Source organism: Paroedura picta, chromosome 16 (genome assembly GCF_049243985.1).
Source record: "Paroedura picta isolate Pp20150507F chromosome 16, Ppicta_v3.0, whole genome shotgun sequence".
Classification (NCBI taxonomy): Eukaryota; Metazoa; Chordata; class Lepidosauria; order Squamata; family Gekkonidae; genus Paroedura; species Paroedura picta.
In genome coordinates this window covers 29,583,972-29,600,276 of record NC_135384.1, presented here as the reverse complement: position 1 = coordinate 29,600,276, position 16,305 = coordinate 29,583,972, and the positions used below count along the sequence as shown (strand labels likewise).

General features: G+C 57.8%; 1 protein-coding gene and 1 long non-coding RNA gene across 3 annotated transcripts; one reads left to right on the top strand and one right to left on the bottom strand.

The window, feature by feature from the left end:
- Positions 1–2,128: 2,128 nt before the first annotated feature.
- Positions 2,129–15,116, bottom strand: LOC143826748 (uncharacterized). Its single transcript, XR_013227120.1, has 5 exons — positions 15,016–15,116; positions 12,839–14,821; positions 4,907–5,342; positions 3,889–4,406; positions 2,129–2,517 (listed from the first exon to the last, which is right to left on the bottom strand). It is a non-coding gene; the product is annotated as an uncharacterized LOC143826748 (long non-coding RNA).
- GRN (granulin precursor) lies at positions 3,798–13,925 on the top strand. Of its 2 annotated transcripts, XM_077315711.1 has the most exons (15): positions 3,798–3,936; positions 4,074–4,230; positions 5,159–5,305; positions 5,555–5,639; positions 6,365–6,486; positions 7,057–7,195; positions 7,304–7,410; positions 7,832–7,961; positions 8,214–8,311; positions 8,691–8,936; positions 9,535–9,771; positions 10,425–10,697; positions 11,290–11,517; positions 12,444–12,695; positions 12,900–13,925. In XM_077315711.1, coding segments are annotated over exons 1-15 (2,373 nt in total). In that variant the 5' UTR covers positions 3,798–3,934; the 3' UTR covers positions 13,050–13,925. The 2 variants fall into 2 exon arrangements, with proteins under 2 accessions (XP_077171826.1, XP_077171827.1); XM_077315712.1 differs by lacking the exon at positions 3,798–3,936 and having other exon boundaries at positions 4,080–4,230.
- Positions 15,117–16,305: the final 1,189 nt, after the last annotated feature.

Sequence of the window (16,305 nt, the reverse complement as noted above, 5' to 3'; positions counted from 1 at the left end):
CTTCCCTGTAGTAGCTGCAGTGGCTGCTGACACAACACTAGGACAAAGGGACGCACATGCACACACACACACTCTGCAACCAGGATGTTAAATCCGTGGGTTCAAAAGTGGACACCGACACTGGAAGTTATTTGAGCACTTTATTGTGACCCCAGCACAGTACAAAGAAGAACTGAACTGAAAAGCAGCCTGAAACCCCCAACTCTATATAAATATAAGCAAACAGGATCCAGTGTGGCGACTGGTCAACTTCAGTTTCAGCTGACTGGATCTGGCAGAGGGGACCTAGGCATGCATTGGTCAATTACATTGGAAGCTACGATCCTGCCCTTCAGTTTGGTGCCTCCTGAAAACATCCCCACTCCTCCACATGCAGCCAGCTGGGTGACCTTGACCTAGTCACAGTCCTGATCGTGCCGTTTTCACAGAGCGGTAATCTCAGTGCTCTCTCAGCCCACCTACCTCGCAAGGTGCCTGTTGTGGGGAGAGGAAACTTGGTTGGTCTGGGCTCTGACTCTGGACAGAAACACTCTCAGCACCTACGGGTGCCAGTCTCCAGGCGTGGGCTGGAGGTCTCCCGGAATTCCTCTTGCCCTCCCGGCACCAGAGATCAGTTCCCTTGGGTAGGGCACCCCCTGCTCAAGTCCCTCCCTCCCTCCCCAATCCCCGCCATCTCCAGAGACTCCCCCCCCCCAAGCGTCCCAAAGCAGGAGTTGGCAACCGGGCTCAGAGCCGCCCACTCCGCGTCACGTGCCCGCGAGCAGGGGGCGGTCACGTGAGCGCGCGGAGGCGGCCACGCCGGGTCATGTGACTGCCGCCACGTGACGCCGCCTGGTGGGGGGGGCGGCCGGCGCGGGGCGAAAAAACGAAAGGGAAAGATACAAAGTATCGCTCGCGCAGCGAGGCTGGCCAATCGCGCGGCGGCAGGAAGCGGGCTCGGCCAATCCGCGCCGAGGGGGCGTGGCCTGGGATTGGGTCTCTCTGGCTGGGCGGAGGCGGCCGCGTTCGCTGGGAGCCTGCAGCCGAGGTGAGTGGAAGGGAGCCTCCCGCGGCCGGGGCAGTCTAGCCGAGCCGCCGCTGCCGCTCTCTGCTGGGGGCCCGGGGGAGGGGGGTGAAGGCGGCGCGCGGCAGGTAAGGGAGGGGTTCCTCCTGGCATGTAAGGGAGGGTTGGCACCGGCAGGGCTGGGCATCGCGCCCTGGGCAGGAGACCCCGGGTGTGCGCGGCGGGGTGAGTTCGGGGTCTGAAACGCCCCTGCGGACACGCAACAAACTCCGTTTCTGAATCTGAGCTCTTGCGGGCAGGTGGCACAGTCGCACTCTGGGTCCAGGGTTGTGTGTGCAGCGATGCTCAATTCCGAATCTGAGCTCGCATGGGCAAGCCATAAGGCTGAATTCCGGGTCTGAGCTCTCATGTGCCTGCAACGAAGCTGAATTCGTGGTGTAAGCCATTGCGTGCATGCTGGACCCAGAATTAAACTGGGTGGTCTTCACGGGGTCCCTGTCCTGCTTCAGCCCAGCTGGATCCGCCCAAAGGAGTTAAAGTGGAGGCTGGCTCGGAGGAGCACCCGCCTTAAGACTCTGGTGCTGAGTGAGCCGCAGGGAGCTTGGGTGGGCTGCCCAGAAGGCAGTGCAAGCCCTTTGGTGCTGGCGGGAGAGAAGGTGCCTCCGTGGGGGCCTACCGGGGTCCGTGCTGGAGGCCTCACCTGGGTCTTGTGACTTTGGAGAATGGTCCCTCCCTCCCTCCCTGGCGCTTGTACATCTGCTGCTTTGTTTTCAGCGTCATTTCCTCATTTGCTGGGACTCTGCACCCCAAGGCTTCCTTCCCATCGAAGCACCTGGGCAGGTTTCCCTTCTCTGGGCAGGTGTGAGCAAATGGGTTTTGTGGCCCTCCAAAGGCCTCTTCAGGGTTGTCTTTGGATGGAAGACCCGGGTCCCCTCGTCCGGACGGCTGTGCAAACGCATGGTCTGACTCCGGCACTCCCAGAATGCCCCTGGACAGAAAACAGGGTCTGCCCCTGGGTGTGCCACGCAAAGTAGGTGCCAGAGGCATTGCCAACCAACCGCAGCTAGTCCACCAGCCAGCTGGTTCTTCCAGGGCAAATTAATGCTTAAAAAACCCTTTGGCCCACTGCTTTGAAGTACGAGCGGTCTCTCTCAGTTTGTCAGCCGCACAGCATCTTCCTTGTGCAAGGGGAAGTTGTGAGCCTGGGTTGACTCTGATTTGGGCCTCTTGCAACCGCATCCGTTGCACTGTGTGTGCACTGGGGGGGGGGAGGGGAGTTGCACTTTCTCTTGCACCTTCCCCTCCTTGCCACAAACCACCCAGCAGGCCCTTGAATGACTTTGCCCACATCCCCCTCTGCAGGAAACGGTCTTTGCTTTATTTGTGTCTGTGTTTATGAGGCAGGAGTCAGGTTCTTGCAGCTGGACTTTTGGACTAGACTCATTTTGAGTAGGGTGCGGTGGTGGGCTGGGTAGGCCAACGCCTCTTCCTGGGTGCTTTTCCAGGGAGTCTTCCTGGCATCGTTGGGAACGTTAAAGGAAACAAAAAGTAGGGAACTCAGTTCGAGCAGATGACTCTGGGCTGTAATCGTGGCTTGGAGCAGTGAAATCAAAACTGAGGCTGGCCACCCCACCCCCGAGACTGAAGATTTTGCCCAATGTTACACCCTCCTGCAAGAATTCAGAGGTTTACTGCCTCTGCATATTTTGGTTCCCTTTAGTCACCATGCCTAGCACCCACTCACAGACTTCTCTTCTATAAATCTCTCCGATCTCCTCTTAAAACTGTCTAGGAGGTCCTGCTTTCCCTACATTCTCTGGCGGTGAACTCTTCATTCTAATCACTCGTGTGAGAAAAAAGTTCCCCATTAATCCTGAATTTACTGCCCGACAATTATATTCCTGTCCATTTCCTGTGCCCCGGACATGATTTTATAACCTGTAGTTTGTGGGGAAGGCGCTTTGGCGTATCAGGGGATGGGCTGAGGAATCTATTTATCAAACTGTACAGTAGCATGGTATAGCGCTTAAGAGCGGTGGCTTGTAATCTGGCGAACTGGGTTCGATTCCCTGATCCCCCACATGCAGCCAGCTGGGTGATCCTGGGCTAGTCACAGTCCCGATAGTGCTGTTCTCACGTATCAGGGCTCTCTCGGCCTCACCTAGCAACTCTGTTGTGGGGAGAGGAAGGGGAGGTGATTGTAAGCAAAGAAAAGGGGAGTTGGTCTAGATGCCTGCCTGGTAGCCCTGCTCAGGGGCTGCTTCTGTGCCTGCTGTTTCTTCCGCTGTCTCTTTCGCTTCCCTTCTGAAGGTTTGTCAACTCAGCTGCCCTTGTGCTCTGGGGCATGTGGAGCTTCTGGTTCCTCTTTCTGAGTGTGTGACTGGGTTTTCCCCCACGGGGGTTCCTGTTGTGAATACATGCCCTCCCTTTTATGCATCTGCTCTTAGACCCACGTGAGTGCTTCGCCTGGGGTTGGGGGATTCACCCAGAACAGTGATCATTGGGGGGGTTAAAAAAACTGCTCTCCCTCTTCGCTGCAACCTGTTCCCAGTGGCAGATGCAAATGTGCCCCCCCCCCATCCCCTTGCGAGGAGCTGTGACGAACCATCAGGTGACTTCTGCCTTAAGTTTGCGGGAAGTAGCGTGGGACCTTCTCCGGTTGCAAAATTTCCAGCTGCTTCCCCTTCCACAAACAGGAAGCTCCAGCACAGGTTTCATCTCCAGGCTGTCCCAAGACAGATTTCACAGAAAAGTCCCCCTCTAGATTTCCTTTATCCGACTGCCTGTGCACCCAAAGCAGGGTAGTCTGCATGGGCAAGGATCCCAATGCCACGACCGCTCTCTGGGTGACCTTGGATCAGTCGCCCTCTCTCAGCCTAACTTACCTTGCAGGGTTGTTGTCCTGAGGATAACACGTCAGGGAGGAGAATTATGTAAGCCATATCGGGGAGAAAAGTGGGGTTATGAGTAAAGGAAATAAATTTGGTGAGGGTCTGCTTTTGATCGCGGGCATTTTGCAGGCGGGCGTGCATGTGTGTAGTTCACAAATGTGTGTGCATTGTTCTTGCAGGTTCCTTGTCAGGATGTGGAACTCACTGGTGTTGGGCTTGATCCTTTGCGGGGCAGTCTCCTCTCTGCGGTGCCCGGATGGACTGGAGTGCGGGGGTCTTCACGGCTGCTGCAAGCGTCCTGGAGGGGAGGGGTACGCCTGCTGTGACCAGCCCCAGGTGGGAACCACGACCAAGCAACCTGTTGTGTCGAGAGTGGGTGAAGCGTGGCCGTTTCCCAGGGTGGGAAAGAAAGTCAGCCTCTCCTCCCATCCAATATGTTTTTGTCTGACGTTTAGAAATGGGGTTTTCAAGGTGGTTGACTCACTCTGCATCAGGGCATTAGAAGGCTGGGACTACCAGAAAGAAACACAAACAGAGCAAGTATTAACATGACACATTCCACACTATAGAAATGACACAAGGGGATCCTACTTATCGACCAGGGGTGAATTCAGCTCATCTGAGCCAGAAAAATGCTATAGTAATATTTTTGGGGTGTTAATTCAGCCAGATATATTTTTTTAGCTATCCAAAATCCGAAAAATATTCAGCATCTTTTGGGACTGCAGGAGAGATGCAGTTAAAGTGCATTTAAAGGGCGCTCAGCACCTTTAAACGCCTTCAGAGTGAACTCTCAACTTGGAGAAGGCATTTAAAGGGATCGGAGTTCACTCACGCAAAGGCATAATTAGCTGGGGCCTTTGGGGCTGCATTGCAGGCCTGGCATAATGCAACACATCGACCCTGACCCCCTCCCCAAAATTCTGAGACACCCCTTCAATTTCCCAGCATGGCTTGTTGGGCCAGGGGAGGAAAGTGGGTCTGTGCTGGGATCGCTGCCTTTGATAAGCACCTTTGTTCAGCCGTGGGTCTCACACAACTTTCCCGCGTCCTCTGCAACGCACAGAAGGTCCTTAGCAGAAGGCACTCTTGCTGGAGGGTGTGGTGCTGAGTCCTAATCGGAATGGCTCGGCCGTGTCTTTCTCACTGCCCCTTCTTTCTTTCCCACGCTGCCTTTGCGGTGGTGCCAGAGGTTTTCGTGTTTCGAGCCAGACGCCTGCTCAGAGCAAGTTCCCCTTTTCACGCCTGCCTCTTCTCTCCCCAGTTCCCAGGAGTGTCCTTGCGCATGCTGCCTCCGAGCACCGGGAACGAGGCCTCTGGCGTTGTGTGCCCTGACGGCAGCACGTGTCCCCTGGAGTACTCCTGCCTGCGTACCCCCGATGCCTCCTACGGCTGCTGTCCCTGGGGCGAGGTGAGCTGGGGCACGGAAGACGAGAGGGAGGCGCAATCTAAAAAGGAGAAGGTTGCACAAAGGGCTGAGCCCCCTGTACCGTTTTTTCTGAGGACCAAAACCTCTTGAGAGAGGAGGGTACATGGGGGGAGATGGAAGCCTCTCTCTTGGGGCGGTCGAGGGCTTGTGCCTCCGCCTCTGAGCCCCCTCTGTGCTGCCAAAGGCCTCTGATGGTGCCCGCTCTCCCCCCCCCCCCCCCGTCTCCTGCAGGCCGTTTCCTGTGCCGACGGTCACCACTGCTGCCCCCGTGGCTTCCACTGCAGCGCCGACGGGCATTCCTGCTTCCGGAGCACAGGTGGGTGACAGGGAGAGGGGTCCGGATTGCAGTGGCTCAAGCAGAACCCTGCGGGGACTGGACTGGCACTCTCGCAGTGAATTTAATCACCAAAAGCCCTCAAACAAGGCCTGAGTTCGGGGGCACCTGGGAAACCGGCACGCTTTGATTCTGGGCAGACGTTTCCGTGTGTATGCGGACCTTGGACCCTGGCGCCGTTTAGTTTTGGGCCTGCACTCAGAGCTTATGCTCAGAGTAAAACTTAGCTGGTCTTCAAGGTGGACTCAAATTTTGTTCTGTCCCTTCAGACCAACACGGTGACTCCCCCCCCCCCCGAATCTTCTACCGTCACACAATCTATTACTGAATAATGCTAGAAAAGGGTCCCCAGACTTGCTTCCTGGCTCTTACGGCTGCAGGTTCCCCCGGGCAAGGGAAGGGAAAGGCCTGTGGCTTCCATGGGAGGGGGAGGCCATCTGCCCTTATACAGGGAGAGAGAGCCCCCCCTCCCCCTTAGAAAGGTAGGACTAAACCCCCGAGTGAAGCCCAACCTTCAACTTGGCCAAGAGGCAAATTTGATTGCTGGTGCCTTTCTTTAAGGCCATAGTATTAGGGGCGCCCGTCTAGTGACTTAGCTGCGTTCCCACTCTTGATTTGGGAAAGGGCCTCTTCACTTTTGCCCAGGGGTACCCTTTGCACCTGGAGGCCCACGCTGAGGGTTTTCCCCTGTCGCTTTGGGCTCCCAGGTTTCCTCCCTCCTTCCCCCGTGGATGCTGTTCAGTGCCCCGACGGAGAATCCCAGTGCCCCGACGGGTCCACCTGCTGTTTGATGGCTGACGGGTCCTGGGGCTGCTGCCCCATTCCTGAGGTACGGGGAGACCCTTGGGGGCTATCTTGGGGGGGGGGGGCGGGGAAGAGGAAGGAGACATTACCCCACTTTTGAGGCAGAGGGGTGACCCGATAAAGTTTATCGTCTGTGGCCTTTACAACCTGAAACCTAAAACATACCGTAATTGCAAATGTCAACAGTTCAACAATATTAACCAGAAAGCACAAGTCAGGTATAAAGCATTGCCCTCTCGCAATGCTGCTCTGGCAGGGGCTCATGGGAATTGTAGTCCATGAACCTCTGGAGGACCACAGGTTGACTACCCCTGCTGTAAGCCACAGATGAGAGAAGAAAGAGCAGCTCTTCCAAGTCTGGGGAAGGATTCAGCCTCACTAAAAGTGCCGTGAGAAATTTGGTCCAGGGCTCTGCCTAGGGGGGACAGGATCACATAACAGTTTGCTGCACCTTCTGGATGGAAGGTCTGCGGGTGCAAAGCCAGGAGGGCCACGGTCTTTGGGAGTCTCATCCGGCTCGCAGGGCTGCTGTGAGAAACCCTTGGCAGGGGCTGGCGATCAGAGGTGTGGTGCCAAGCCCTTGGTTCTCTCGCAGGCGTCCTGCTGCGCGGACAAGATCCACTGCTGCCCTCACGCCACCACTTGCGACGTGACTCACTCGCGGTGCTTGTCGGCCTCCGGGGAGGAGCCCCTTCGGACGAAGTTCCCGGCCAGGAAGCGAGCCTCAGCGCTGGGTACGGAGGTGGGGGAGGGGGTCAGCGCCCAGCCCTTCGCCATTGGGCTCATGCCGCTCGCGCGCTCCTCGTTCTGTCCTCCACCTCCTTGTCCCCCTCTCCCCACAGCACTGCCTCAGAAAAATATCTGTGCAAACAGCACGGTCACCTGTCCCGACATAGCCACCTGCTGCCCACTTCCGACCGGCCAGTACGGCTGCTGTCCCTTGCAAAACGTAAGTAAGCGTAAATCGCGGCCCGGTGGGTGTGTCTGGCTGCTGTGACTTCTGGTGACATGTGACTTCTGGGGGCGTGGCCGGGATACGTGGCCCACCCACACCACTTTTGAAGCCGGAAGAATGGTTCAGGGGGTTTCTCGATGGTAAAAGGGCAGAGAGAGCGTGGGTCGGACTGTCCCCGGCCCGGTTGGCCAGGTCCCCTGCAGCCAGTGAAGATGACCCACGTGGTGAATGCTAGGCCCGTTGCCCGTTTTGTGGGGTCTGCAGTGCCCATCCCTCCGCCAGGCCATGAATCTCGGCAAGGAGTCTTGGCCGCCAGTTCTGCCTGAGCCGTCCTGCCTCCCTGCCAGGCTCGGAGGGACATGGGTCCTGCCTGGGATCCCCCCCCCAATTCCTGCTCTTTCCTCCTCTCTGCCAGGCGGTGTGCTGCAGCGACCGTGCCCACTGCTGCCCGCAGGGCACCACCTGCGATCTGACCCACTCGAAATGCACCTTGAGCCCTCGCCGCTCGTGGCCGATGACCCGCCTTCTGGTGGGCCCTGAGAAAGGTGCGGGGGGCTTAAAAGCTCCGCAAAACGGGTGGGGAGGGACGCATGGGGTAAGTGTCCTTGGAAGAGAGAGGGGTCGGAGAGGTGTGTTTGTGGGTCAGTTGCAGTCTGGCCTGGCCAGGAGGCATTTTTGAACCACAGTCTCCGTCCCCTCCTCACCTGCCTGCAGCACCAGAGAGGGCTGGGGAGGAGGGTGGCTCAGAGGGGTCTCCCTCGAAGGGCTCCGTGCCATTTCTGCTCTCCCCCCCGCAGCTCGTGTTGTGCGCTGTGACTCGGAGTACGCCTGCCCAGATGGCAACACCTGCTGTCGGCAACCCTCCGGCGAATGGGGGTGCTGCCCCCTAGTGGAGGTGAGAGAACCTTCCCTGGGGGGTCTGGTGGGAGCGCCGGCTGCTTCTTAGAAAGCCAGCGTGGTGCTCTCTGATCTGGAGAACCGGGTTGGATTCCCCACTCCTCCTCCCCATGCAGCCAGCTGAGCGACCTTGGGCCAGTCCCCGTTCTCTGAGAGCTGTTCTTGCAGAGCGGTTCTCTCAGAGCTCTCCCAGCCCTAAGTAACTCGCAGGGTGTCCATTACCGTCCCAGTCTTGTCAGAGCTCTCTTAGCCCCGCCTACCTCCTAGGGTGTCTGTTGTGGGGAGAGGCAGGGAAGGCAATTGTAAGCCACTTAGAGACTCCCTCGGGGACTAAAAAGACGGGTACAAAACCCCATCTCCTCCTCTTCTCCCTCCAGGCTGTGTGCTGCTCCGATGGCGTCCATTGCTGCCCGGCGGGTTACACCTGCAACGTGGCAGAGGGGACCTGTGATAAGGGCACTGGCAGGCCCCTCCAGCTGGCAAAACCCTCTGCCGGGATCGCAAGGGCCGGAGCAGCCCCTTCTGGCTCCGTGGTGCCGTGCGACCCCCAGACGGCCTGCCCGGATGGGAATACCTGCTGCCGCCTGCCAACTGGAGACTGGGGCTGTTGCCCGTTGCCACAGGTGTGGGGGGTTTCTTCGTCATTAGGTTTGGGCTTGGGCGGGGGGCGGGTTCACATTCCAGCCTGGCTGCTCCAAGCACGCCCTGAACGATTTCTTTGCTCTTGGTCTTTGTTCCCAGTTTGGGGTGTTTGGGAATTGGGCCACGTTTTGGTTCTCCCTCCTTGGTTTTCTGTGAGATTGTGGCCCACCCCTGATGTCCCCCCCGGCACGTGCAGCAGAATCGGGGATGAGCAGGGGCCTTGATTTGCCAAGGGGGAGGTGTGTCCTCCAAGGAGGCCCCCCCTCCCCAGCAATTGGGTTGGACATGTTTAAAAAACGTATCCATTGCTGTGGAAGTTTTCCGTGGTATCCCTGATTCCCTGGGAAGGGGAAAAACGCGGCTCCAACCAAACGCAAAAGTGACCTGATCCAAAGGGGAGCAGAGAAAGCCATTTCACTCGCTGAACTAGCAGCACACCTTGCGTGCCACATCCACGCCGGGATCTTGGCATCTCCTGGCTCCCTGAGACACGGGCCGTACGATCAAAGAAGAGGAGTGGCCTCTTCACTCACCTCACAGTCCAGCAGGCCAGTGACTCCCCGACTCCCTCCCTGCCAGGCGGTGTGCTGTCTGGATCACCTCCACTGCTGCCCCAGCGGCTACCAATGTGGCTCAAGCCCAGGCACCTGCGAGAAGGACGGGGAGAGCATCCCCTGGCTGGAGAAGAGGCCCGCGATGGCGCACGGCACCTCTTTGAGCAGGGATGTCCGGTGTGACGACCAGGCCAGCTGTCCCGACGGGCACACGTGCTGCCGGATGACTTCAGGCGCGTGGGGGTGCTGCCCTCTCCCCCAGGTAAACCTGTTCGGAAGGTGGGGTGGGGGAATCTCCCGATTGTATGACTGAGGAAGGCCAAAGCAACACTCGGAAAGTGGCACAGAAGTTGACACACGGCCGATCGACTGCGCTGCAGCCCAAGGGGCAAATCCCTGCAATCAGTGAACAGGTAACAGCTCGCCTCCCTCTCGCTGCAGAAGATAGGTCCCGGTTGGGCTGAAGCAGCTGGACAAAGTTTGAGTCCAGGGGCACCTTTAAGACCAGCTGAGTTTTAGTCGAGGCGTCAGCTGGACTAAAACTCAGCTGGTCTTCACGGTGCCCCTGGGCTCAGCTTCGGAAGAAGAAAGAACGACGTTTCTTGTTCGCTGTTCAGGCCGGCCGGCCAGCTGGGCCCTGTGCTTCCTGGGCCCTGGTCCTCCTCCATCATCTCAGGGGCAGGTGGCATCTGGCCCCGATATCCTGACCGGTGTGAGTTTTAAGTCAAGGCCATCAAGGGATGTTGGGAGGAGCTTGCACTGGTCGGCATCTGCATCACAGCCCCTCGTGTCACTTGGAGCAGCTGCCTCCCAACTCCTCAGAGGCCTCCCATCCAAAGCCAGAGCCAGCCTCCGAGTTCTACAGGGAGCAGGTTTTGCCTGGCCTGTGCACGTTCCCCTGCCTCTCCTCCCCAGGCGGTGTGCTGTTCGGATCACCTCCACTGCTGCCCCAGCGGCTACACTTGCGGCCCCACGGCGGGCTCCTGCGAGAAGGACGGGGAGAGCATCCCCTGGCTGGAGAAGAGGCCCGCAGTCGTGCACGTCACAGGGAGCTCCTTGTCCACCCGGATCTTGGGGGCCCTGGCTCTAGCCAGGCGGGTGAAATGTGATGAGCAAACCACCTGCCCTGATGGCCAGACCTGCTGCCAGAAGGCCTCCGGTGACTGGGGGTGCTGCCTTTTCCCACAGGTGAGCTGCATGCTGAGGCACAGGGATGGGAGGCAGAATATTCTGGTGTTCTGTGCACTGGGGAGACGGGGTGGGTGAGCAGAGGTGGCCACAAACTGGAAAAATGCAGTTTGTGTCCCTTTGTGGTTCACGGCCCTGCAGGCCTTGTTGAGAGGGACTTCAGTCTCTTTCAATAGAGTTTACAATAGGCACACAGAGCAGCTGAGCAGCAGGAAGCAGGCTGCTCCCCACCACTCAGCTGTTTCCTGTGCTTTCTCATGCAGTCTCTTTAAGCTTTCAAGGGACTGCACAGGGTGCAAAATGGCTGCTTTTGTGGCTTTTGTGTATGAACAAAGTGCTTTAAAAGTTTGTGGAAGTTCCTGACGGTAGACCTGTCACGAATTTCAGTTCACAAACAGGGGCACGATCTGCGCCCATCCCTTTGGGGGGAGTAGCAAATAGCTAGGTGGCTGGGGGCAGGCAGAAAGCCGATCAGTCGAGGCAGAGAGGATGCCAGTTCTGAACTGTGAGTCCAAACCTTTTAGCCCCCTTTGCCCAGATTCTGTGGTCCCCAATCCTGCCTTACGGGACGCCGGGTTTCTCTTCCCTGCAGGCTATCTGCTGCCCTGACCACGTGCACTGCTGCCCCAGTGGCTACACCTGTGATGTGGCCGCCAGCATGTGCACGATGGCCTGGCGTGGCCTGCCCTGGGGCCCCGGGGGGGCTGCTGAGCTGCTGCAGAGCCGGGACGTCCAATGCGACGACACCACCAGCTGTGAAGAAGGGCAGACCTGCTGTAAGAATAAGGCGGGAGCCTGGAGCTGCTGCCAGCTGCCAAACGTGAGTGGAGCCGCGACGGAATGCTTGGCTGGAGGCCCGAGGGGAGCCCTGAGTGCGAAACCTGTGCGATGCCCCTTGGGGAGGAGGGCGGTGCGTACCTGTTGGGGCCCGCCGCAGAGGCAGAGCGATAATTCTGTCAGCGTCAGAGAAGCTTCAGACGCCGAGTTAGCGTTCTCTTGGGTGCCGGCTTTCGGGTGGGGGTTGGTCACGGAATTCGGACTTTCTCAACCTGGGTTTCGGAAAAACCCGGGCTTTCTTGACAGCCCTAGAAGGGTTTCCTGAATGGGTGGGAGTGAATTCGTTTTGTACGTATTTAAGGTGGTTAAACATTTACCAGGTAATACGGCCATAGATGCCCCTCCCAAAATGGCCAGTGATGGGCTGGGAGGGGTCCCAAGTGAGCGTTATTCCCAGCCCAACGAGAAAGGCAGATGCAGTTAAATGCAAAAGACCCGAAGAAGAGCTGGGGGTGGGTGGGTTTATGCCCACTTTTCACTACCCAAAGGAGTCTCAAAGCAGCTTACAGACACCTTTCCCTCCCTGCCCCCTCCCCACTGACACTCTGAGGTGGGTGGGGCTGAGAGAGTTCGGAAAGAACTGCTCTGAGAACATCCCTTAGAACAGGGGTAGTCAACCTGTGGTCCTCCAGATGTTCATGGACTACAATTCCCATGAGCCCCTTAAGGGGCTCATGGGAATGGTAGTCCATGAACATCTGGAGGACCACAGGTTGACTACCCCTGCCTTAGAGAACAGTCCCCCAGCTGGCTGCATGGGAGGAGCAGGGAATCAAACCCCCTTCTCCAGGTGAGAGCCTGCCACTCTTCCACCACGGTGGTTTCCGGTTACTCATTCTACTTTTGCTGTGGCCGCGTCGGGTGTGGTGCCGCCCAGGGCCAACGCATTCTCCCTCGTCGCCCCCGCAGGCTGTTTGCTGCGCGGACCACCAGCACTGCTGCCCTTTGGGCTACACCTGCAACCTGCAAGCCCAGACCTGTGACAAGCAGCGGCCCCAATCCGCTGCCCCCGAGGGAGAGCAGCCCTCGCTCTTGCTGAGCCCTGCGCGCCCTGCCGCCACCAACGGCGACGTCCCCTGCGACGCTCAGCACTACTGCCACGAACGCCAGACCTGCTGCCCGAGCAGCACGGGGGGATGGGCGTGCTGTCCGTTCGACAAGGTTCGTGCCCGGGCTGCGGGCGACGGTGGGCGGGCACCCAAAGGAGTCCCAAAGCAGCTTGCAAAAAATGGCAAGGGGGAGGATTTCCAGGGAGCTGAAAACAGGGTGTTGTCTCGGCTCGTAAACCTTTGGACTTCACCCACCTGTCCTTCCTTGCCTCCAGGAAGTCACCTTGGGCCTTCTGTCTCCTCTCTCCCCCCGCAGGGATCGTGCTGCTCGGACAAGCGCCACTGCTGCCCCTCCGGCTACCGCTGCTCCTCCAGTGGGTTGAGTTGCGTGCGGAAGGCGGCCCTCCTCCGTTGGGACGCTGGCGGGCTTGACTGGCGTGCGACAGAATCCCGCCCGTTGCTCTGAAGTGCCTTCCGGGTGGCGCTCGCCGCAGGGTTGAGGCGGGAGTGGGCCGTGCTTCTCCAGGGAGGGGAGCCATTTCCAAGTCGCCCTTCCGGCTGTTTGGGGTGGGGGGAGCAGGCAGCCCCCTGCCCCTCCCAGGTACTGTCTGCGGGATCAAGCCGACCCTCGTGGCCGGCTCTTCTTCCTGCTCCACCGAGTCCACGACCACAATCATGGCTGCTCTTTGGACTCCGGGGGAAAGTCGGGCTCTTCTGCCCGGGGGTTTTGCAGGGTCTCTCTGATTTGCCGCTCTTGACCCTGCTTGTTTTTCATGCAGTTCTTGGAAGGAAAAAAAAAAAGAGAATCAGTTCAGCACTGGGGTGCCTGCCAGGGAGGGCTGCCGGCCCCTCCGGCCCACCCCGGCATGCTGCCTCCTGCTTGAATACATTCTGGGGCTTCCTGGAGCCTTTGAAATGTGCGATTCCCTCTGTGTGCTTGTGTGTGTGTGGTGTTTCTGAACGCCCCTCCCTCCACCCAGGTTTAGCCTGGCAAACGCACCACCCCTACGTGGAGAAGCCAGCCGGGCGTTGTGGATGTGACCTGCAGTGCAGGGGCAGGGGAGGGAGAGGGGGGGGTGGGGGGGTCCAGCCTGCCGGGCCTGATTTTGTGCAGTTGAGAGAAAGTCAGCAAGAGTCCCCTGCTGTCCCCTCCCGGTTTGTCTCACCTCCTCTGCCCTTTTCTCAGGGCGGCTACAGTCTGTTCCCGTCCTCTCAATGCTGATCAGAGTCTATGTTTCTTGGGGGGGGGGGGGGGAGCTGATTTACTTACCAAATCCGGATGCTGTGTGTTCGTGCCGCTAATGGGAAAATCCAATAAATGATTGAATTCCAAAACCAAAAAGCGTCTGGTGGGATCGTGGAGGAGCAAACCTAGTCTGTCTGACAGATTATTCACCCACCCACCCCCAGGGTGACTCGTTTCTGACTTGGGGGGAGGGCAGGGTTTGGGGACGGTAAGAACCTCAGTGGGGTCTGATGCCCTGGACCCGGCCAAGCAGCCCTTTTCTCCAGAGAGAGTCCTGTCCGTGATCCTGGGAGCCTGCGGTTCGCCTCCTGGAGACAGACAACTATTTGTGACATCCCTTATAAAAATTCAGATTAAAACCTCCGGAAATCCTCCAGCGTCTGGGATGGGAGACATATTTCCGACTTCCGCAACTCGTTCTACACAGGCCGTTTTTTGCTTTCTGATGGGATCAGGCCCTCCGGGGCCTTGGACCGTTCCGGAGGGCGCACAGGAGGAGCTGGGCCACCAGGCCCCTGGCCGAGGCAAGGAAATGACCTCAGAAGTTCCCGGCCCCCCTCGCCCACCACTAAAACCCCTCCAAACTGTGACCCCACCTCTGAAGGATCTGAATTGTTAGGAAGAGGTGGTTTTTAAGTTATGTTTTGAATGTTCAATTATATTTGTTTACTTATTTATTGTTTAGAATTACTGCCCACCTCTCCCGAACTGGCTCATGTCGGGTTACAACGGTCTGTATCAAAAGCCCCAATGAATCCATTCTGGACATCCGTCCATATACAATAAACAGAGCCCTGAAAACTTTTAAAAACCATGGAGGTCTGCAGCACACTAACCCCCCCCCCCCCAGAAATCTAATACAGGAGTGGGAGGAGGGAGCGTAAATAACATCGCAGATGCTTACTCTCTGAACACTGCGGGAACCATCAAGGTCTTCCTCGCCATGCCAGTCTCAACCATAGACCTGGCGGAAGAGCTCCGCTTTGCAGGCCCTGCAGAACGTCAAAATAATATCTTTCTCTTGTCGCCCACCCTGAGCCGACCAGAGAAGGGTGCGATGCAAAGAAAATGTGCCACTCTTATTTGCGATCGCATCGATCCTCATCTGCCCTCCCTGCTGGCCCCCCCCCCCAGAGATGCCCTTCCTCCTTCACAGCCAAACACGTCCCTTTCAAGCCGCTCCCACCTCTCCTTCTCCGGCCAGCGCCGAGTGATCCTCCCGGAGCTCTCCGGAGGTGTCAGCAGCTCTTCCTTATTAATGCAATCATCTCCGTCCTTTCCGCCTGTCCCCTTCAGCTCCGGCCCCCCTCTCCCCCAGCCCAGGGAGGGGAGTGATTATGCAAGACGGTCTCAGAGAGGAGACAGGGAAGGAAGGGCTCCAAGGAGCCGGCCTCCAGCGGCAGAACCACGAGAGGAGAGGAGAGGAGACACGGCAATGCGGCTCGACAGTTAACATTGCTTTGGAGGCCAGAAGGAGCGCAACCCTGCCGAGGAGGCCGGGAGAAAGAGCGGCACATGCAGGGGAGTTGCAGCTCCACACAGGCACCCTTCCTCTCCCACCGGTCGGCCTGGGTTCAGCACACCGTGACTCTGGCCCTGGGCTTTTAACTGGCTCCTCGGTGGACGCCAGAACGTGGATAGTGGGATGCTGCATAGTTTGATGAGTAGCCCCCGGGAGAAATCCTGGAATTGCTTCAGTGTAAAAGGGAGCAGGAATGGGTCCCAGAAGAAGAAAAAGAGCTGGGTTTTATGCTCCACATTTCACCGCCGAAGGAGTCTCAAAGCCGCCTTCGATCGCCTTCTATTCCTCTCCCCGCAACAGGCACCCTGTGAGGCAGGTGGGGGTGGGAGCTCTGTGAGAACAGCTCTGACAGGACTATGACTAGCCCAAATCCCCCAGCTGGCTGCATGTGGAGGAGCAGGGAATCAAAGCTAGCTCGCCAGATTAGAGACTGCTGCTCTTAACCGCTACGCCACGCTAGCTAAAAGATGGCCGGAGTTTGGCGGGGAGGCTCACTGCCTACTTAGCCTCCGCAGCACCCCAGGAGTCGACAACACAAGGACCTCCATTTCTCCATTCGTTTCCACGAAGGCTGCGCAATACCAGATCAGTGATGCGCAAAACTGGCCCACCTCCACGCGTTGACCTGGTGTGCATAGCAGAAACCTGCGTGGGAGAAAATGACGCCCCAACTGAAACCTGTAAACCAACTTACCTGTAATCCCAGGCTTTGATTGGCTTTTGATACCTGCTATTGGGTGCCGACCTTAAAGTAAAATGCAACATTCAAAAAGACAATAATAAATAATTAAAAATAAACAGAAGAGACATTCCTGGCAAACTGGTAAAAGCTACAAACATCTTCCAAAACTTATTCCCACGTGACCTGAAAGCACCTCCTCATGCAGCCAAGCCCAGCAGAACATTCACAGTGGTGCCCACAACCCTACCAGCGCTGTGGCCTTCCTTCCTGCA